Below are 23,685 nucleotides of genomic sequence, written 5' to 3'. Positions count from 1 at the left end.
AGCTTTAAAAAAGTATTGGTGTCTTATTTGTAAAGTGTGTTAATGGGGTCATTTACAATCAAGGCCAGCTGTTGCACAAACATAAGAGTCACTGAAGAGTTTTAAAATTAGTAGATTGTTCATTTATAAGTTACATGAGTTATTTATAAGTTTAGGTTTCATAATGTTTTAAAGAAAATGTCAAGATTGTCTTTTTTTTATTTCGTGACACATCCTAGTGAAAGGACCTTTTTGATGATCCAAAATGTTCAGGAGCATGTGTTAAGTATGACATTTTATTTTTTCTTCAGTTTCTGGAAGTTGTATAATTTCGTATGTCGTCTTAACGTCAAGTTTTCAAAGAAGAAAGGTGGACAGGGTCAGTCACCTAGTTCCAAACATCCCTGCAAGCTGAGCTGACAGTCTCGGTGCGCAGTGCACATCCAGCGCCGTAGGAAGCGTTTCCTGCTGTAGGTGCTGCGGTAAGTGGCCGCAGATTGCACAAGACTGCAACCCAGCCACAGTCGTTCGGAGGGGAAATAACACCCACCCCAGCAGTGCCCAGAAATTCCGAGGGCTGGGCACTGGCCATCCAGGATGCGAGCAATTATCGCCATTGGCCTTCTTACACATGACACCACTGGCACGTGACATCTGAGCTGCATCTCCAAACGGGGGCAGTTTCGGAACTGTAAACAAACCCAAGGAAGGGGCACGCGTATGTGAACCTTTCATTTGAAATTCGCCCACCCCTGCCCTGGATGAGACCAACCCCTTCCCAGGTTGAAACGGTGTATTTTAGAGCACATGTTGCTGGAGGAATTAAAAAAAAGTCAGAGGATTTACAGCCAGCCCTTATCATATATAACATCTCAGCAACAGTTACTCAATATGCTGAGCTACCTTTGAAGCTTTCTGCTTTAGAAGTCAGATGCGGTTACCCGAAACTGCTCAAAATCACCCCATTACCTAAATTACAGTTCATGCATATGACTTAAAAGCCAATAAATAGGCTTTCATGTCCAGCAGCAAGGACAATTGTGTTTTAGAATGTACAGTCACACTGAAAACGGTAAACATCTCTACGAAGATAACGAGAGGTTCATACCCCTATTTCTAAATAACAAAGTAGGCAATTAGCCCATGTACACACAGCGTCCATGGGGACAAGATAAATGCTGGAGACCATAACAGCAATTCAAAAAAAAAAAAAAAGCAAGGAAGAGACACAAGGGTGGGCAGCGTGAGTGAGAATTCAAAGGCCTAGAATGCTAGGTGAAGTCTGACCCTGTGCCTTTCTGAGGATAATGCAAATGAGAGCTGGCCTGATGGGTATTAGCATCTGCATTAAAGACCCTGGAGTAGGAGATTTGAAGCACCTCTTGATTGCCCGATTCTAGTGTAATGCTTATTTATTGTAAGTGCCTAAAGTGCAGTTTGGCTGGGAAGACAGCACTTGGGACCCAGAGGAGCTGGAGGATCGCACGACCATGTGTGCTTGCCTGCCAAGCCCCCTGCAATGGCATTAGAGTCAGCACCTTCAATCTTTGCAAAGCAGCTGGTTGCATTAAGCACATCAAAGTGCCTGAAGTGCAGTTCTGTAATTCATGCAGAGCCCGATGAGCATGCTGAGATTGCTAAACCTGAGTTTGGAGCAAGTGTCATTCCAATCAACAATTGTACAATGAAATGCGCCTAGAAGGATTTGATCCGCAACTCTCAGATGCAGTCAAATCCTTAGGCTTCACCATAGACACCAGCCTGTCCTTCCAGAAACACATAGCCAAGAAGTCCCAAACGGCCTGGCTCCAAATCTCCACCATATGTAAAATCAAACCCTTCATCCCACGGCAGGAAATGCAGCCCATGTGTTTTTGCACATCAGTCGGGGAAGTGCTCCTGGCTCCCCTAAAAGCAGTCCAGCAAGCCTCATTACAGGTGCACGGAAATGGGACCAAAATACCCTCGCCTTCACCAGCATACTGCTCAAAACTGCATATATCATTCATACAGCAGTCACACTTAGCCCACACGCATGTCTGGTGGAACTTGCTTGTGCGCAGCAAATCGATTATATGGCTTTTATCACAACTCACCCACAAAGAGAGGACCAACAACCAATCCTCTCTTGCCTTGCACCCAACCTCTGGAGCTCAGTCCCTGTATTGGCTCGGAATGCTCCCACAATTCTCCAATTCGGCTTTGCTCTCAGCATGTGGCTTTCGAAAACATTACCTGAAAAATAACTAGTCTAATGGACACACAGATTGACGAAAAGACTGCAACTCACAATACTGCGCTACTATTACATGGTGTCAGCCCAAATGCTGGGCTCTGTTCCTCTGCTCTCGAGCTAGATCCACACTTTAAACTATAAAATAAGAGAATATTTTTAACAGGAGGATCCTGTTAGGTGAACAGAAACACCTAGTAACTTGATACGCTGAAAGTAGAGCGCTTATAAGAAAAGTGTAATATCGGCTGTTTGCCTGGAGCTTCAGTGGAATCCAGTTCAAGGCTATGCACAGCCACAGTCCAGAGGTGTTCAACTTGTGTGGTGCCGAAGCATTGTGGTGAGGTGTGTAAGGGGTGCAAGGGTCCTGGGAAGATAAGATATGAGCAAGTACAGAGCGAGAGCTTGGAGTTAAAGGCCAAGATGATAGTGATGGCAAGGGAAAGAAAGCCATATTGGTTTACCAGGTGGGGTTGAGTGGGCACAGCCTATATTGTCAAGGCTTTTTCGAGTAGTTCTTTTGTTGGCATTAGTTATTTGGTCCTGTCGCTAGATTACACCCCATTTGCACAATCGAGTGATACGTTAAAATGTGCAGATTATTTGTCTGGGTGTGATGTCGCAGACAGCTGGAAGGACCTGCATGGCTATCCACTTAGTTTGTTCTCTAATGTATGTTGTGGTAGTCCTTGCAAGTATAGAAAACATGATAAATCAGCAAAGGGTTTCGAGATTTTAACAAACAAGTGTTTTATTCCAAAAAAAGGGTTAAGAAAAAGGCCTGTTGCAAATTACCTCCAATGCATTGCAGTCATTTATGACCATCTTCAGGGACTGTTTCAAGCTTCTTTTATCTGCACTTGGTTCTAGCCAAAATCTGAATCTCTTTCAGTCTGGTGCCCTCAATGTTGCGAACCTGGTGTCCTGCCGGTAAACGCTATGGAAAATGAGGTACCTGACTAAGGACTCCTGGATCATACCAACTAACAAACATTAAGAAACATTGAGGGCACAAGACTGAAAGAGATTCAGACTTTGGCTAGAACCAAGTGAAGTCCCTGGAGATGGTCATAAATAACCGAAATGCATTGGACACAATTTGCAACAGGCCTTTTTCTTAACCCCTTTTCTTGGAATAAAAAACCTTTTGTGAAAATCTCTAAACCATTTGATGAATTACCATTTTTTCTACCCACACTGTCTGACAAGAAACAATTGCACTTACTTTTAGGTTTACTGGGATTTTACACTACATTAATCTTTGTTTTTTTCTGATGTGTCGTACCCTTTGAGGAGATTTATGAAAAAGGATTGCATGGTATGAAAGTATGCAAGGAGGCCATGAAGAGAGGGACTGAAGGAATATGTGGTGCCCCGCCCCTGGGAGGATTCATCCCAGGGAGAAAATCAGTCATCACGTTGGTTGCTAGCTGCAAGGGACTAGGGGTGGTACTATTCCAAATAGAGGATGCCTAGGAGAAGTTAATTGTGTTTGCCTCGCCTGCTCTCACTGACACAGAGGCACATTAGTCAGTTATCTAGAGGGAGCTCTTGGCATGTTGGCAAGATCACAAATCCTTGGTAGAACTCCTAAGGTTCAAGGTATGTCCTAGGCCACCCCTAGCATGGCTTTGGTTGAGGTTGTTAGGGTACAACTGTGAGGGGGTATAAGTACCATGTAAAAAGAATTGTGCAGCAGATTTCCTGTCAGGGATGCCAGTGCCAGAGACTAATGTATTCATAGGGGAGGAGGAGTGTGTGATTGGGGCATTTCGAGAGGATTGCATTTGTTCCCTAAGGGCCTTGATCATGTCCGATTGGGAAGGGCACATAGAGGCAGATGTTACTCTCAAAACGGGAGCAAGTTGGGTCAGTACAGACTGGCCTTAGAAGATAGCGTTGGAGCATAGCTACACTGGGTTTTATGAGGTTAGAGAGGAGTTAACCGTGAAAAATGGCTGGCTGCCGGAGTGTTTCAAAGAAATTCCCCCTGTTAACCCTCAGATGGGAGGCTCCAAATCATGCTTCTGGCTCACAAGGGGCAGCCTGGAATCACCGTTACAAAGAGGAAGGTTAGGTAGAAACTGTGGTGGCCAGGGATAGATCCTCAAGATCATGAGAGATTATTGCCCATGTGCTATTGGTGACAAGAGGCTCCAAGAGAAGGAACAACCCCTATGCCCTCTTCCTGCACCTCAAGGACCCTGGGTGGATTTAGGCATCGACATACTAGGACCATATCATTGTCTTAGTAGGGGTAACTGATAGATACATCACTTCTCAAAATACCCTGAGATTTCTGGATAGACAGATTAACCAATGATGTACTGGATAAGACCTTCATGAGGCAAGGTTGTTAAGAAACAGTCCTGAGTGATAATGGGCCACAGTTTGGTGCAGCAAGGGAACTAAAACCATTTTATGTTCATATGGGATTTCAGTGGAAGTTTATATCACTCTATCACCCAGAGGCTGATTGCACGGTGGAAAGAGTGAACCGTGTTATGAGTGGGGCTGTTTGTAAGAGACGATTGCCAATGAGCTGGACTGGAAGAGAACACTTAGTGAGATGATATGGAGTATGAGGGTTGCACCTAAAATTAGCGTGTCAACCTCAGATTGATGAGGGACAGTGAGCCAAATTCAAAGCTGTCACCATCCTGGTTAACCGAAAGAGTGGGGACAAAGAGAATAGACAACAGGTCCATAGCAAGTCATCTCCACTTGTCACAAGACAAATATAAATGATAACATGATTGTAAGATTTTAATTCAAGGCACCAAAAAGGTAATTCGAGTGGGAGATATCACCAGAGTAAACTGGGGCTGCCTGGTAGAAAAGGGTATGCCTAAATACTCCAATCCCATCAAAGTTTTAAGGTCCTGAAGAATGCATGTGACAGTGGAAGTCCGCGTGGTGTGTCGTTTAGGAAGTGTTGCTTTGCCTCTCACATCACCACGACAAGGAACTCCACCATGAGAGAGGGTTCCTCTACTATGTTCTCACAACATACATCCCAGGCTCCCTGAAAACCTGTTGTTACGTCAGAACGTACACTCCGCTCTTACAGTCTGCATTCTGACGTAACAACAAGTTTTCAGGGAGCCTGGGGTGTATGTTGTGAGAGCAAAGTAGTGGAACCTTCTCTCAGGGGGGAGTTCCCTGAGGTGGTTATCTGACAGACAATTGGCCGTCAAACAAGTGTTACCCGTCGCTGCATAGGTGTGAATGTACACAAATGTGTGAGGCAAGTAGGAGATGTAGGATAATATGTTCTCTTTTCAAGAAGTTCCCAGATTTTGAATTGTACAGATGGGCATGCTCTTAAGGAGTTTTAGGAACAAAAAGGCAGCTATTGGTTACATGAATAGGTAGTATGCTTCTGTCATTGTCCATGTTTGGATTAGGCTCCTTTCCGTTCCTTAATGTTTACTGTAGCTTGGTATTGTAGGAACACATATTACATGAGTGTTGGTAAATTCTATGAGGAGAGTTTGTCTAGTATCTGCTGCTTGCCTGGAACCTCCCAGAAATCTAAAAAACCTGAAGTCCCAATAGTTCGAGGACATGCAGTTGGTGCTGGACAGCTATTTGGAAGGATGTATGCAGAGTTCTTTGCCACGACTTAATATAAAGCTCCTTACCTACCCACGCCTCTGACTTGAATACTTCAGAAAGATATTGGGAAAAGGAGAGCAAGCAAGTCAGTATATCCACTAGAAGCACAATCGCTGCCTGCCATTCAGCAATGGCTCCTATTATCCAGGAAAATGCAATGATAAGAGATTCTCTCCTGGTATGTTTTGAAGGTGCACAGCCGGAGACCTGGGTGCAATGGGGACACCCTGAGTTTGTCTGAGACTACCGAAACATTTACACAAAGCCATTCTCAGACCCAGATAATGTAAAACTACCATGAAGGGAATCAAGTCCAACTATGGTTGGTTCAAAGTCGGAAACCTGGTAGCATGATGCAGTTGAAATGACCATTTCTTAAGGGCGAAATTAGGAAGGCCTCAGTTAAAACACCAGAATAAGTTTAACTAATGAAGGCTGAAGCGCTTCATGCATGTGCATATGCTTTAAAGGGACTATTACTGTCACAGACAGGTTGTGGGTCCCAGCCTACTTATAGGATGTGACCCACAACCTATCTATGACAGTAACGGTCACTTTAAATCCCATGCATGAAGGATGAAGTGTTTCATGCATATGATTTAAAGTGACCAATACTGGCATAGATAGGTTGTGCGTCACATCCTATCTCTGCCAGTAGTGCTCATTGTAAATCACATGCATGAAGCTGCTGAAATATGACCTATCTATGCCAACAAGCCCTGCAAGGGATCTACAGTGACCAATCTCACTGTAAATCCATTGCAGAGTTGCTACAACCACATGAGCATACGCGCAGATACACTGTGATCAAAACATACACCTGCATACACACACGCATAGCTACAGACTCGCTGATCATGCGCGCGCGCACACACACACACACACACACACACAACACACACACACACACACACACACACACACACACACACTGCATTACATTCAAATGCACAGACACACATACATACACTTACCATAGCTCTTCTCTTCGAGTTCAGGCGGGCAGGGGCACGGCCAGGCACATACAGTCATGCAGTGCTTACAGGCTATGGAAGCACCTGAACCCCCAGGATGTGCTGGCACCGCACATGTAGCAACATGGTGCCACAGGTGTTTTTTTAAATATCGGTGCTGGCACTCAGTCAGTGACTGATATTAAGAAATAAACACCCCTGTGAATGGCATGCTGCACTGCACACGCCGGCGCGCCACTCTCAGTTTTATTTTCATCAGGGCTGGTACTCAGTCAGTGCCAGTTCTAGCTGAGCGCTAGCCTTGCAGGTGGCATGGACGGGGAGGACTAAGGGGGAATCAGGATGGGTGACCAATCCCATGATCCCCCTGGCTCCATCCCTGCATGCCACAGCTGCCCCTGCATGCCACAATAGCAAAAGGCATCCAGACTGGTTTCACTATTGTAGGCCAGTCTAGACACATAATAACACATCATGTTTGCAATATCCTTGATGCCCAATAAGAAATGCCATGCCAAAGTCAGTCCGGACCTATTTTCTCATTATGGCATTCATAGGAAGAAAAAATGTCCAGACTGGCTGCACAGTGAACCAATGTAAAAAAAAATCCTCCTCCATCATCAGAGCAGTCACCTTGTTTTTCCCCTTTATCCCAGTAATATTAATATCACAACAATACTGAGCAAAGACACTGCCACCTTGTCTTTGCCTATTATTCCAGTAAAGTTGTGCATATTACTGTAATCCTGAGCAAAAACAATGTCATGTTGTCTATGCCCATTATTCGACTAGTTTTGTGGTCAGTACGCCACGCATATGCTGCACCAAATCCAGAGCAATATTGTATATATGCAGGGCGTTCCTAAACTGCGGGAAGGAGGCAGGGAAAACACAACCTCATTATTAAATTATGTGACCCATTGGATAAGACATTCTGAGAGCTGTTTATCGATGATCCGTAGGATTTTGTGGCTGTCATAATATTTCCTGAACCTGAGAAATATCAGAGAAATGTTCTCAGATTTTATCTTTTGAATAAGTTTCTGACACAGAGGGCCTCATTACGACCCTGGCGGTAAGGGGTTTACGCCAGCGTTAGCTGCGCCGACCCCTTACCGCCAATTACGAGGTCCCTTAGCGCCATGGCGCTTTTAACACCTGCTTTTAGCAGGTGTTAAAATCCATGGCGCTAAGGGACCATGGAGTTAATTACGCCACCGTAATTTACGGTGGCGTAATTAACGCCTTCCCCACTCCCATTATGCCCTATGGGGCAAAAATGGGAATGGAGAAGGGTAAATGGGTATTGGGGACTTACCGCCCCGCCTAGGTCGGAATGGGGCGGTAAGTCCGCCTACCACCATGGCGTAAACGTAGTTTACGCCATGGTGGTAAAGTCACGGCCCAGGCGGTAACTTACCGCCTGGGTCGTAATGAGGCCCAGAGTCTATTAGCAATATAGGATAGGTCTTTAGACCCAGATAGGGCTGGCATAAAATTAAAGGTTGGAATCTTGGGGGCAATTAGCAACACACAAACCACCACATTAAATACCTTCAATAGGATCCCTGTTCCTCAAATAACTGATCTTGAAGCTATTGACTTCTTACACCCTCCCGGACCTATCACTGGCAGCAGATATTAAAATCTGAGCAGCATATTAGTCATGACTCGCCACCTTGTATCGAAGGTAATACAAATAGTTTCCTGAAATATAACCAGTCTCAAAAGTAAATTCCAAGACCCTGACTGACAACACATTATTTGTTTCCAGGAGACACAGGAAGTGCTCCCCATATTTAAACCATGCTATATGAATTGGAATATTCCTGCTAGGAAAGATGAGCAAGGGCCTCTGAGTGGTGGTTTGCTTATCTGGATCAAGGGCCCCTGAGTGGTGGTTTGCTTATCTGGATCAAGGGTCTCTGAGTGGTGGTTTGCTTATCTGGATCAAGGGCCTCTGACTGGTGGTTTGCTTATCTGGATCAAGGGCCTCTGAGTGGTGGTTTGCTTATCTGGATCAAGGGCCTCTGAGTGGTGGTTTGCTTATCTGGATCAAGGGCCTCTGAGTGGTGGTTTACTTATCTGGATCAAGGGTCTCTGAGTGGTAGTTTGCTTATCTGGATCAGGGGCCCCTGAGTGGTGGTTTGCTTATCTGGATCATGGGCCTCTAAGTGGTGGTTTGCTTATCGGGATCAAGGGCCTCTGAGTGGTGGTTTGCTTATCTGGATCAAGGGCCTCTAAGTGGTGGTTTTCTTATTTGGATCAGCTCTGGTTTGAATGCAGATGTTACCACATTACCAATGAGGTCAATGCATATACAATCCCTTGAAATGATAATCTCTCAGAATCCACATTTAATGCTTTATAAATTGTATATCAGGCACACAGCGGGAGAAGAAGGAGGCTTAATCATTGATTGGTTAGAGGAACCTATCACACAGAATAAGGTTAGCTACAAATGTGGAGGATCCCATCTCAAACTTGTATTAGGGGGCTTTAATTCTCAATTTGAGCCACTCTCTACTATTAAAGGGATAATGGACAGAGAAGATAGGATTTTGGGTTTCCCTGATTTATACGCAGTGGCTTCTAGACGCCCTAGTCAGAACACGTTGCAGTTGGCCTATATGTTTGCAGGTGTTAACCTGTATTGGCCTTTGTTATAATAACAGTCCAGCAAAATCCACCTTCTCATGAAATGGTGACGAGAGCTATTTGGATTACAGGATTACAGCGGATCTACCAGTATGTGATTTTGAGGTGGAACGCAGAACTGAGTCACCAATTTCCAGTAAAGCTGGAATTAAAAATTAAATCTAATGAGAAACTAAAATATATTGTTAGGGTGTCAGGCCAAAACTCTGTAATTAATTTTATAATAATAATTGTGCTTTTATAATGTGCTTAATACCAGAGACCAGTTTCTAATTGCGATCCTGGGATATGAACTTGTGTTGCTATGTATTGTTTTGTTTCCAGGACAAACATGTTGCCCCTGACCTTTCCCCTGGGCCCAAATTATAACTAATTAGAGGGAGACAGTTTGGTTCAAGGTCGATATTGAAGTTTGTGGCCTAACAGTATAGCGTACACTATAGCCCATCTTAACAAACGTGTTGATGGAACAGTGTGTGTTTAATATTAATACAGTATTTTGCGACAAGAGTTTGACAGATGTGATTTGTTATGAAATCTTGTTAAAATATTAGATATAATATTGTAAATAGAAGTTCATGGCATGACAAAGATTGTAGCGTAGAGCAGCATAAAATCTGTACTGAGAGCACTAAAATCATGAGAAAAACTATCAGTACCGAATGTAAGGGAACTATGGCAAGATATAAAGCTTTCTTGCTGACAAAAAATAACAAGCCGAGAATGATCATTGGAATTTAATATTGATGGCCCATCACACCAAGGAACAGAAGCTTTTCTGGAAAATAGTTAAGGGAGGTCTAGCATTCTTTCTCTTAGAGATGAAGACATGCATCTCTGTAGACACATGGTTAATGCGATTCAGCCCTTTAAACAGATTTAAAAAGGACTGATTGCAAAATGCTGATTGAGTAAATGCCGCGGGAGAGAGATGGCATGAATGAAGACTGTCTGGAGGTAAATGTGCTTTGGATGCTCAGAAGCTAAACAAAGCAACAAAGTTGGATCAACTCCCTATTGATCTGTTTAAATTGGATTCACAGAAATCTGGGGTTCCCTTTTAACAAATGCGTATAATGCTATTAATAGCCAAAGTATAAGACCAAAACCCTGGAAGGGAGGAGATTGTGTATCCACTACTGAAAAGGGGGAAGGCCCAGCCCCTACTCTGACCTAGGGAGGGTACCAGGGAATATACTGGACTTCCACAGTATATATACTACAAAGGTATTCACTGAGGTGGGCACACCCAACAGCTAACACTTACGTTCTGACTAACAACTCCAATGCCTCCTCTGTTTTAATTAGTATATGTAAGCTTCTTAAAGCAGAATCTACACTAAACCAAACAGGGAACATCAGTCCATAATTTGTTCCAGGTTTGGTGTAGATTCTGTTTTAAGGTGGTTAAACATTCTAAATATAACTGTTTTTAACAGGATGCATTGAAGTTGCTTGTAAGCGGGGGGACCCACCTAGGTGAATACTGTTGTAGTGTAGATGGGCAGAGATTGTGCCCATTTCCAAAAAAGGTTTGAGGGATGACTGAGGAAATGATCATCTAATAGCTGTAATGGGTTAAGCATATTGACACATCCTGGCTCAACCCTGGGAATCCTGGGTGGAAAAACTTATTTACAAGCTTGTTTTAAGAAGAAAGTTGACACTGTGTATCAAGTATGTAGTTTATATTTATTTATGGAGAATTATGTTGCATAATGAAAAGGTACATTATGCTTGCTGTTGGTGGATTTTTGATCTGCCTTCAGCGTAAACAAAAACCTTTCATGGGCCACTCAAATCACTGAAGACGTTCAGAGTAATTTATTAGATGCAATACAATAATGCTAAACACAAAATGGTTTGTCATTCAAAAAAGAAAATCTTTCAAGTTAGACCCAGAAGATAGCGAAATGATTCCAACTAGGTTTTTATTTGAACATTAAGATATGCTGCTTTGGCTCTTGGGAAGATCATATACGCAAGATGGAAGCAGTAGTTAACTAAAGAGTAAGGGCAACTTCTTTTGCCAAAGGCTATGGAGGCAGGGGCATCAACCCGTCAATCGAAGCCTGTAGGGTGCAAGTTTGATATGGGGCAGAGATTCGGGGGTGCCAAAAGATTGATCTTGTAAAACCAGGAAAACCATGTTTCAAGGCAGCGGTTGCATCTAACTAGCACCAATGACTCCTGTAAAGAAGAAAGGTGTTTTAATAGTGGTGGACACCTTGCACGTTTCGAGCCAGTGTTATCCTGATAAACCTCTGGTCATGATATCACTTGAGCGTTTATAGAGGAGCTTGTCAGATTTGATCTACAGTGCAGGCAGCTCAGGCTGGCCCAGCTTAAAACATCAAGAAACGGTTGATAGAGTTGAATGGGGCTCCTTCAGCTGCATCACCGTAAGTTTGCACAGTGTACAGGAAGTCTAGTCAACGTGTGTTGGGAAAGGTATTTTAGGACAGTTCTTATAAGTCCCTAATTTAATCCCTTTGTCCCTGAACCATGACTGAACTGTTTTTTTATGTTATGTGGTTGTATTTAAGATTCTTATAATAGGAAATTTGGGGAGAGGAAAGTCGGATAGATGTATGTTAGAGTGAGGTTTGAGGCGTCACACAGCCCCTCTCCCAATACACTAAGGAGGGTAGAACAGGAACCTGTGGCCCACAAATTTCAAACAGACCTGTCCTGAACCAAAAGTTCTTGCCTCCAATTAACCTCAGAATGGGGGGGCAGTGGTAGGAGTGCAGGTTTCCAGGATATTTTGCTTTGTGAGGCGTACTCCTTTTATCCCCTGACTAACTCTATCCCCTCTAAAATATCTCACAGACAGCCGCTTCAGGCCTAGCGGTTATCACATCAACACTAATTGAGTCATGACAAAGCTCTCTCCTTAGCATTGTCGCACCCATATCACCACCCAACTGGACCCAAAGTACAATTTATCCGTGTGTTGCCTCTTCCCAATGGATACCATACTCCCAAGTGTCTCTGCCAAACTCATAGAAAACAGATCGGTGCATAGAAACCGGGTACTTCAAGCTTGAACCCATCGACACCACAGGTTCCGCATCTGCTTCTTCCACTGTCCCACTGATGACAACCCTACCCCCGTTTTCTTACAGAGCCACATGCCGAAAGTCACCCAAAAGTGGCAGGAACCCGCTATACAAGACCACTTCCATTGACAAGATGGCCAAAAATGAAAAACATTTGTTGTTCTTCTGTCCTCTCTGTATTGCACGTAGAAATGATTGGTTAAAACCACTGGTTGCAAATGATGGGATAGCATAAGTTGAGACTGCTCTAATTCATTGTAAACTAACTGACAATGTACCATGTATGCAGTAGCCAGTTATATAGGTAATGCCTGACAAAGACAACGCACATAAATGAAAATGGCAAGGGCAGAATCTACAATGATTAAATAGGTTTACATTTCTTTTGTGTTAAGAATGATGGCAAGGCGCGCACTCTGGTTCCCAGTCAAGTTGTCCTGCTGTAACAACAAATTGTCTTCTCCTCCAAACGTTTTCTTGACTCCATCAATCATCAGGGAGGCTGTGTTTTTTTTCCTTTTCAGGCGTGTCTAGTTACATTTTCTTTTCAGGTGTTTCAGGTTAATTCACATTGATGTCTATAAGGATTCCGGTAGTTGTATTCTCGCACTTTTTTCAATTGCAGGTGACTGGGAAACAACTCCCTCCAAAGCACAAATCTTACCCTTGATAGGGGGAGGGGGAAAACCATGTTTATGGCTCTCCATAGTAAGGAATGATGGCCCTGATGCTGCAGCCTCTTGAGCCCGGGACTCCTGGAACATAGTGTTAAGAATGATGGCAAGGCACGCACTCTGGTTCCCAGTCAAGTTTTCCTGCTGTAACAACAAATTGTCTTCTCCTCCAAACCTTTTCTTGACTCCATCAATCATCAGGGAGGCTGTGTTTCTTATCCTTTTCAGGCGTGTCTAGTTACATTTTCTTTTCAGGTGTTTCAGGTTAATTCACATTGATGTCTATAAGGATTCTGGTAGTTGTATTCTCGCACTTTTTTCAGCAGGTGACTGGGAAACAACTCCCTCCGAAGCACACATTTACCCTTGATAGGGGGAGGGGGAAAACCATGTTTATGGCTCTCCATAGTAAGGAATGATGGGCCTGGTTCTGCAGCCTCTTGAGCCCGGGACTCCTGGAACATAGTGTTAAGAATGATGGCAAGGCACGCACTCTGGTTCCCAGTCAAGTTTTCCTGCTGTAACAGCAAAGTGTCTTCTCCCCCAAATGTTTTCTTGACTCCATCAATCATCAGGGAGGCTGTGTTTCTTATCCTTTTCAGGCGTGTCTAGTTACATTTTCTTTTCAGGTGTTTCAGGTTAATTCACATTGATGTCTATAAGGATTCTGGTAGTTGTATTCTCGCACTTTTTTCAGCAGGTGACTGGGAAACAACTCCCTCCGAAGCACACATTTACCCTTGATAGGGGGAGGGGGAAAACCATGTTTATGGCTCTCCATAGTAAGGAATGATGGGCCTGGTTCTGCAGCCTCTTGAGCCCGGGACTCCTGGAACATAGTGTTAAGAATGATGGCAAGGCACGCACTCTGGTTCCCAGTCAAGTTTTCCTGCTGTAACAGCAAAGTGTCTTCTCCCCCAAATGTTTTCCTGACTCCATCAATCATCAGGGAGGCTGTGTTTCTTTTCCTTTTCAGGCATGTCTAGTTACATTTTCTTTTCAGGTGTTTCAGGTTAATTCACATTGATGTCTATAAGGATTATGGTAGTTGTATTCTCACACTTCTTTCAATTGCAGGTGACTGGGAAACAACTCCCTCCAAAGCACAAATCTTACCCTTGATAGGTGGGGAGAACCATGTTTATGGCTCTCCATAGTAAGGAATGATGGCCCTGGTGCTGCAGTCTCTTGAGCCCGGGACTCCTGGAACAGCCTCCCTGATGATTGATGGAGTCAAGAAAACTTTTGGAGGAGAAGACAATTTGTTGCTACAGCAGGAAAACTTGACTGGGAACGAGAGTGTGCGCCTTGCGATCATTTTTAACATTGCATTTCTATTGGACTAGCACTATATGCTATGTAAATTGCACATGCGTAGGCAGAACCGGTTTTAGAGTATTTTTCTATGCATTTTTATAGTGTTAAGGAATTCATTTGTAGATTATATTTGTATTATATTTTAGATGAAAAGTAATATTTTACGTGCTGTTTTATGGATCAATTTCCAAATAAGCTATGCATGATGATGATGAAGATGATGACAATGAAAGACGTCTACCAGCATCCACAAAACTTAAGTGTTAGCATTGGGTCCTAGCCACCATTATTAGATCACTTTTTCTTCCGCGCAATCAATGGGGGATGATTTTATATATTAAAAAAAATGGCAGCTGGGAAATATTAAAGGGACATTATCCCTTAACTAATTCCATTATGGGAGGGAGACACACAAAGCCGTTGCAGGGCACAAACTGGTAAATGGGGGAACTGGGTTGTGTTGGGACGGCAGGATGGGTGAGGAAGGGATTCTGGGGCGCAGTGAGAGAGGATCTCCAGGGGGTGGGATGTTATGTGGTGAGTGGGAAGCAGAGGCCTGTGGTGTCAGCAGCATAAAAGAAAATGGCAGCTCAGAGGAGTAGTGCAGGAGCAAGGCATGCAACGTGGGGATATATCAGCAGTTCAAGCCCACATTCTTAGCCTCCTGATTAGCTGGCGCTATTCTCGCAGTTGCTAATCTTGATTAAGCAACCAAAATGATGACTTGAACTTTTTTCCTGAATTTTAGAACTGTATCCTAAAAGTAATAGTGGCTCTTATGGCCATGTGTAGGTTAAAAAAAAGTCAACTATTTGTACCTCTGAACTATCGATGTTAGTAGAAAAGAGGAAAGAGCTGATGAAAGAACCAAGTAAGATGCAGGCAGCCAATGCAGGCAAAACACGTGCAGCTTATCATCCTCAGAAAAGAGTGAAGGTTGATCCTCGGCAACCAATACTTTAAAAAAGTCCTTTAGATTGGTGATGGCCCTATACTAATAATGTGATGATGGTGATTCTGAAGATGCCTGGACAATGTCTCCCAGACATTCAAAGGACCTCACTGTTCCATTATTAACTATCTGGTATTCCCTTTTCTTTCAGGGCACTTCTACGCTCCACAAGAGGACGATGAATCAATTTTTGGGCTTTCAGCCAATTCAGACAACACCATCCTGGTTTCGGGAGATACTGGAGGATGGATCCGGATTTGGGACATTTCAAGCTTTGGATTACATCCTGCAGAACAGGTAGCGCACAGCAGTACTGAAGAAGTAATCACTGTATCCAGCTATACCCCTGCCAGCACTCTCCTATCTTCATGATAACATCTGCTCTGGCACTCAAGCATAGGGCAGGCACCATCTTATCCGGAATGATGAGCTGGGAAACTCTGGGCAACGCTTAGAGTCTTCTTCCACAGGCATAGGGCAGGCACCATCTTATTCAGAGTGATGAACTGGGAAACATTGGGCAACGCCTAGAGTCTATCACGGGCATAGGGCAGGCACAATTTTATTCGGAATGGTGAACTGGGAAACATTGGGCAACGCCTAGAGTCTACCACGGGCATAGGGCAGGCACCATTTTATTCGGAATGGTGAACTGGGAAACATTGGGCAACGCCTAGAGTCTACCACGGGCATAGGGCAGGCACCATCTTATTCGGAATGGTGAACTGGGAAACATTGGGCAACGCCTAGAGTCTGCCACGGGCATAGGGCAGGCACCATTTTATTCGGAGTGGTGAGCTGGGAAACACTGGGCAACGCCTAGAGTCTACCACGGGCATAGGGCAGGCACCATCTTATTCGGAATGGAGAGCTGGGAAACTCTGAGCAATGCTTAGAGTCTACCACGGGCATAGAGCAGGCACCATCTTATTCAGAGTGGAGAGCTGGGAAACACTGGGCAACGCCAAACGTCTACCATGGACATAGGGCACACACCAATTTCTTCGGAATGTTGATCTGGGAAACACTGGGCAAGGCCTAGAGTCTACCACGGGCATAGGGCAGGCACCATCTTATTCGGAATGGTTTGCTGTGAAACAGTGGGCAACACCTAGAGTCTACCACAGGCATAGGGCAGGTGCCATCTTATTCGGAGTGGTGAGCTGGGAAACACTGGGCAATGCCTAGAGTCTACCACGGGCATAGGGCAGGCACCATTTTATTCGGAGTGGTGAGCTGGGAAACACTGGGCAACACCTAGAGTCTACCACGGGCATAGGGCAGGCACCATCTTATTCGGAATGGAGAGCTGGGAAACTCTGAGCAATGCTTAGAGTCTACCACGCACATAGGGCAGGCACCATCTTATTCAGAGTGGAGAGCTGGGAAACACTGGGCAACGCCAAACATCTACCATGGACATAGGGCACACACCAATTTATTCGGAATGTTGATCTGGGAAACACTGGGCAAGGCCTAGAGTCTACCACGGGCATAGGGCAGGTGCCATCTTATTCGGAGTGGTGAGCTGGGAAACACTGGGCAACGCCTAGAGTCTACCACAGGCATAGGGCAGGCACCATCTTATTCGGATTGGTGAGCTGGGAAACACTGGGCAACACCAAAAGTCTACCATGGGAATAGGGCACACACCATTTTATTCGGAGTGTTGATCTGGGAAATACTGGGTAACGCCTAGGGTCTACCACAGGCATAGGGCAGGCACCATCTTATTCGGATTGGTGAGCTGGGAAACACTGGGCAACGCCTAGATTCTACAACAGGCATACGGCAGGTGCCATCTTATTCGGCATAGTGAGCTGGGAAACACTGGGCAACGCCAAAAGTCTACCATGGACATAGGGCACACACCAATTTATTCGGAATGTTGATCTGGGAAACACTGGGCAAGGCCTAGAGTCTACCACGGGCATAGGGCAGGCACCATCTTATTCGGAATGGTGAGCTGTGAAACACTGGGCAACACCTTGGGCCTCATTACAACTTCGGCGGTAGCCATGCCACTATTGGCGGCATGGCTGCCGCCGAAATCGGGTCCGGGTTCCCAGAATGGGGAATTACCAGGCCATTCTGAGTTCGGAGGGCCCGGTAATTCCTCCCTCCAGGGAACCGGGCCCGGACCTTCCCCATTCCCATCTGAACCCTGATAGAGCTCAATGGGAATGGGAGAGGGTGCAAACAACGGGCCAATTACGAGTGGCCCGTTGTTTGCTCCCTCTTCCCCTCGCGGGACCCGGTAAGGACGCCTGGTTTGACCAGGCGTTACTTACCAGGGCCCGCGAGGAGAGCTTGTAATGAGGCGGAATGGGTTTAACGGGTCTGCCTCCTTTTGCGGAGCCCGATAACCTGTTCTGCCGCAGTCGTAATGAGGCCCCTAGAATCTACCACGGGCATAGGGCAGGCCCCATCTTATTTGGAGTGGTGAGCTGGGAAACACTGGGCAACGCCTAGAGTCTACCACGGGCATAGGGAAGCCACCATCTTATTTGGAATGGAGAGATGGGAAACTCTGGGCAATGCTTAGAGTCTACCACGGGCATAGGGCAGGCACCATCTTATTCGGAGTGGTGAGCTGTGAAACACTGGGCAACACCTAGAGTCTACCACGGGCATAGGGCACACATGATTTTATTCAGAATGTTGATCTGGGAAACACTGGGCGAGGCCTGGAGTCTACCACAGGCACCATTTTATTCGGAATGTTGATATGGGAAACACTGGGAGAGGCCTAGAGTCTACCACGGGCATAGGGCAGGCACCATCTTATTCGGAATGGTTAGCTGTGAAACAGAGGGCAACACCTAGAGTCTACCACAGGCATAGGGCAGGTGCCATCTTATTCGGAGTGTTGAGCTGGGAAACACTGGGCAACGCCTAGAGTCTACCACGGGCATAGGGCAGGCACTATTTTATTCGGAGTGGTGAGCTGAGAAACACTGGGCAACGCCTAGAGTCTACCACGGGCATAGGGCAGGCACCATCTTATTCGGAATGGAGAGCTGGGAAACTCTGAGCAATGCTTAGAGTCTACCACGGACATAGGGCAGGCACCATCTTATTCAGAGTGGAGAGCTTGGAAACACTGGGCAACGCCAAACGTCTACCATGGACATAGGGCACACACCAATTTATTCGGAATGTTGATCTGGGAAACACTGGGCAAGGCCTAGAGTCCACCACGGGCATAGGGCAGGTGCCATCTTATTCGGAGTGGTGAGCTGGGAAACACTGGGCAACGCCTAGAGTCTACCACAGGCATAGGGCAGGCACCATCTTATTCAGATTGGTGAGCTGGGAAACACTGGGCAACGCCTAGAGTCTACAACAGGCATAGGGCAGGTGCCATCTTATTTGGCATAGTGAGCTGGGAAACACTGGGCAACGCCAAAAGTCTACTATGGGAATAGGGCACACACCATTTTATTCGGAGTGTTGATCTGGGAAACACTGGGTAACGCCTAGGGTCTACCACAGGCATAGGGCAGGCACCATCTTATTCGGATTGGTGAGCTGGGAAAAACTGGGCAACGCCTAGAGTCTACAACAGGCATACGGCAGGTGCCATCTTATTCGGCATAGTGAGCTGGGAAACATGGGCAACGCCAAAAGTCTACCATGGACATAGGGCACACACCAATTTATTCGGAATGTTGATCTGGGAAACACTGGGCAAGGCCTAGAGTCTACCACGGGCATAGGGCAGGCACCATCTTATTCGGAATGGTGAGCTGTGAAACACTGGGCAACACCTTGGGCCTCATTACAACTTCGGCGGTAGCCATGCCACTATTGGCGGCATGGCTGCCGCCGAAATCGGGTCCGGGTTCCCAGAATGGGGAATTACCGGGCCATTCTGAGTTCGGAGGGCCCGGTAATTCCTCCCTCCAGGGAACCGGGCCCGGACCTTCCCCATTCCCATCTGAACCCCGATAGAGCTCAATGGGAATGGGAGAGGGTGCAAACAACGGGCCAATTACGAGTGGCCCTTTGTTTGCTTCCTCTTCCCCTCGCGGGACCCGGTAAGGACGCCTGGTTTGACCAGGCGTTACTCACCGGGGCCCGCGAGGAGAGCTTGTAATGAGGCGGAATGGGTTTAACGGGTCTGCCTCCTTTTGCGGAGCCCGATAACCCGTTCCGCCTCAGTCGTAATGAGGCCCCTAGAATCTACCACGGGCATAGGGATGGCCCCATCTTATTTGGAGTGGTGAGCTGGGAAACACTGGGCAACGCCTAGAGTCTACCACGGGCATAGGGAAGCCACCATCTTATTTGGAATGGAGAGATGGGAAACTCTGGGCAATGCTTAGAGTCTACCACGGGCATAGGGCAGGCACCATCTTATTCGGAATGGTGAGCTGTGAAACACTGGGCAACACCTAGAGTCTACCACGGGCATAGGGCACACATGATTTTATTCAGAATGTTGATCTGGGAAACACTGGGCGAGGCCTGGAGTCTACCACAGGCATAGGGCAGGCACCATTTTATTCGGAATGTTGATATGGGAAACACTGGGAGAGGCCTAGAGTCTACCACGGGCATAGGGCAGGCACCATCTTATTCGGAATGGATAGCTGTGAAACAGTGGGCAACACCTAGAGTCTACCACAGGCATAGGGCAGGTGCCATCTTATTCGGAGTGGTGAGCTGGGAAACACTGGGCAACGCCTAGAGTCTACCACGGGCATAGGGCAGGCACCATTTTATTCGGAGTGGTGAGCTGGGAAACACTGGGCAACGCCTAGAGTCTACCACGGGCATAGGGCAGGCACCATCTTATTCGGAATGGAGAGCTGGGAAACTCTGAGCAATGCTTAGAGTCTACCACGGACATAGGGCAGGCGCCATCGTATTCAGAGTGGAGAGCTGGGAAACACTGGGCAACGCCAAACGTCTACCATGGACATAGGCACACACCAATTTATTCGGAATGTTGATCTGGGAAACACTGGGCAAGGCCTAGAGTCTACCACGGGCATAGGGCAGGTGCCATCTTATTCGGAGTGGTGAGCTGGGAAACACTGGGCAACGCCTAGAGTCTACCACAGGCATAGGGCAGGCACCATCTTATTTGGATTGGTGAGCTGGGAAACACTGGGCAACGCCTAGAGTCTACAACAGGCATAGGGCAGCTGCCATCTTATTTGGCATAGTGAGCTGGGAAACACTGGGCAACGCCAAAAGTCTACCATGGGAATAGGGCACACACCATTTTATTCGGAGTGTTGATCTGGGAAACACTGGGTAACGCCTAGGGTCTACCACAGGCATAGGGTAGGCACCATCTTATTCGGATTGGTGAGCTGGGAAACACTAGGCAACGCCTAGAGTCTACAACAGGCATACGGCAGGTGCCATCTTATTCGGCATAGTGAGCTGGGAAACACTGGGCAACGCCAAAAGTCTACCATGGACATAGGGCACACACTAATTTATTCGGAATGTTGATCTGGGAAACACTGGGCAAGGCCTAGAGTCTACCACGGGCATAGGGCAGGCACCATCTTATTCAGAATGGTGAGCTGTGAAACACTGGGCAACACCGTGGGCCTCATTACAACTTCGGCGGTAGCCATGCCACTATTGGCGGCATGGCTGCCGCCGAAATCGGGTCCGGGTTCCCAGAATGGGGAATTACCGGGCCATTCTGAGTTCGGAGGGCCCGGTAATTCCTCCCTCCAGGGAACCGGGCCCGGACCTTCCCCATTCCCATCTGAACCCCGATAGAGCTCAATGGGAATGGGAGAGGGTGCAAACAACGGGCCAATTAAGAGTGGCCCGTTGTTTGCTTCCTCTTCCCCTCGCGGGACCCGGTAAGGACGCCTGGTTTGACCAGGCGTTACTCACCGGGGCCCGCGAGGAGAGCTTGTAATGAGGCGGAATGGGTTTAACGGGTCTGCCTCCTTTTGCGGAGCCCGATAACCCGTTCCGCCTCAGTCGTAATGAGGCCCCTAGAATCTACCACGGGCATAGGGCAGGCCCCATCTTATTTGGAGTGGTGAGCTGGAAAACACTGGGCAACGCCTAGAGTCTACCACGGGCATAGGGAAGCCACATCTTATTTGGAATGGAGAGATGGGAAACTCTGGGCAATGCTTAGAGTCTACCACGGGCATAGGGCAGGCACCATCTTATTCGGAATGGTGAGCTGTGATACACTGGGCAACACCTAGAGTCTACCACGGGCATAGGGCACACATGATTTTATTCAGAATGTTGATCTGGGAAACACTGGGCGAGGCCTGGAGTCTACCACAGGCATAGGGCAGGCACCATTTTATTCGGAATGTTGATATGGGAAACACTGGGAGAGGCCTAGAGTCTACCACAGGCATAGGGCACACACCATCTTATTCGGAATGTTGATCTGGGAAAGACTGGGCGAGGCCTAGAGTCCACCACAGGCATAGGGCAGGCACCATTTTATTCGGAATGTTGATATGGGAAACACTGGGCGAGGCCTAGAGTCTACCACGGGCATAGGGCAGGCACCATCTTATTCGGAATGTTGATATGGGAAACACTGGGCGAGGCCTAGAGTCTACCACGGGCATAGGGAAGGCACCATTCTATTCGGAATGTTGATATGAGAAACACTGGGCGAGGCCTAGAGTCTACCACGGGCATTGGGCAGGCCCCATCTTATTTGGAGTGGTGAGCTGGGAAACACTGGGCAACGCCTAGAGTCTACCACGGGCATAGGGAAGGCACCATCTTATTTGGAATGGAGAGATGGGAAACTCTGGGCAATGCTTAGAGTCTACCACGGGCATAGGACAGGCACCATTTTATTCAGAACGGTGAGCTGTGAAACACTGGGCAACACCTAGAGTCTACCACGGGCATAGGGCACACATGATTTTATTCGAAATGTTGATCTGGGAAACACTGGGCGAGGCCTAGAGTCTACCACAGGCATAGGGCACACACCATTTTATTCGGAATGTTGATCTGGGAAAGACTGGGTGAGGCCTAGAGTCTACCACAGGCATAGGGCAGGCACCATTTTATTCGGAATGTTGATATGGGAAACACTGGGCGAGGCCTAGAGTCTACCACAGGCATAGGGCATACACCATCTTATTCGGAATGTTGATATGGGAAACACTGGGCGAGGCCTAGAGTCTACCACAGGCATAGGGCAGGCACCATTTTATTCGGAATGTTGATATGGGAAACACTGGGCGAGGCCTAGAGTCTACCATGGGCATTGGGCAGGCCCCATCTTATTTGGAGTGGTGAGCTGGGAAACACTGGGCAACGCCTAGAGTCTACCACGGGCATAGGGAAGCCACCATCTTATTTGGAATGGAGAGATGGGAAACTCTGGGCAATGCTTAGAGTCTACCACGGGCATAGGGCAGGCACCATCTTATTCGGAATGGTGAGCTGTGATACACTGGGCAACACCTAGAGTCTACCACGGGCATAGGGCACACATGATTTTATTCAGAATGTTGATCTGGGAAACACTGGGCGAGGCCTGGAGTCTACCACAGGCATAGGGCAGGCACCATTTTATTCGGAATGTTGATATGGGAAACACTGGGAGAGGCCTAGAGTCTACCTCAGGCATAGGGCACACACCATCTTATTCGGAATGTTGATCTGGGAAAGACTGGGCGAGGCCTAGAGTCTACCACAGGCATAGGGCAGGCACCATTTTATTCGGAATGTTGATATGGGAAACACTGGGCGAGGCCTAGAGTCTACCACGGGCATAGGGCAGGCACCATCTTATTCGGAATGTTGATATGGGAAACACTGGGCGAGGCCTAGAGTCTACCACGGGCATAGGGAAGGCACCATTCTATTCGGAATGTTGATATGAGAAACACTGGGCGAGGCCTAGAGTCTACCACAGGCATTGGGCAGGCCCCATCTTATTTGGAGTTGTGAGCTGGGAAACACTGGGCAACGCCTAGAGTCTACCACGGGCATAGGGAAGGCACCATCTTATTTGGCATGGAGAGATGGGAAACTCTGGGCAATGCTTAGAGTCTACCACAGGCATAGGGCAGGCACCATTTTATTCAGAACGGTGAGCTGTGAAACACTGGGCAACACCTAGAGTCTACCACGGGCATAGGGCACACATGATTTTATTCGGAATGTTGATCTGGGAAACACTGGGCGAGGCCTAGAGTCTACCACAGGCATAGGGCACACACCATCTTATTCGGAATGTTGATATGGG

The 23,685-nt window shown here is 46.8% G+C and overlaps 1 protein-coding gene across 1 annotated transcript in view; it reads left to right on the top strand.

The window, feature by feature from the left end:
- Positions 1-23,685, top strand: part of LOC138448026 (cilia- and flagella-associated protein 337-like) — a 621,048-nt gene that overhangs the window by 534,222 nt on the left and 63,141 nt on the right. Inside the window, exon 15 of the mRNA XM_069604562.1 lies at positions 15,619-15,764. Within this exon, the coding sequence (XP_069460663.1) occupies positions 15,619-15,764 (146 nt within the window). The remainder of the gene's footprint in view (positions 1-15,618; positions 15,765-23,685) is intronic.

Source organism: Ambystoma mexicanum, chromosome 3q (assembly GCF_040938575.1).
Source record: "Ambystoma mexicanum isolate Mex_15411 chromosome 3q, UKY_AmexF1_1, whole genome shotgun sequence".
Taxonomy (NCBI): Eukaryota; Metazoa; Chordata; class Amphibia; order Caudata; family Ambystomatidae; genus Ambystoma; species Ambystoma mexicanum.
This window is presented reverse-complemented; position numbering and strand designations above follow the sequence as displayed.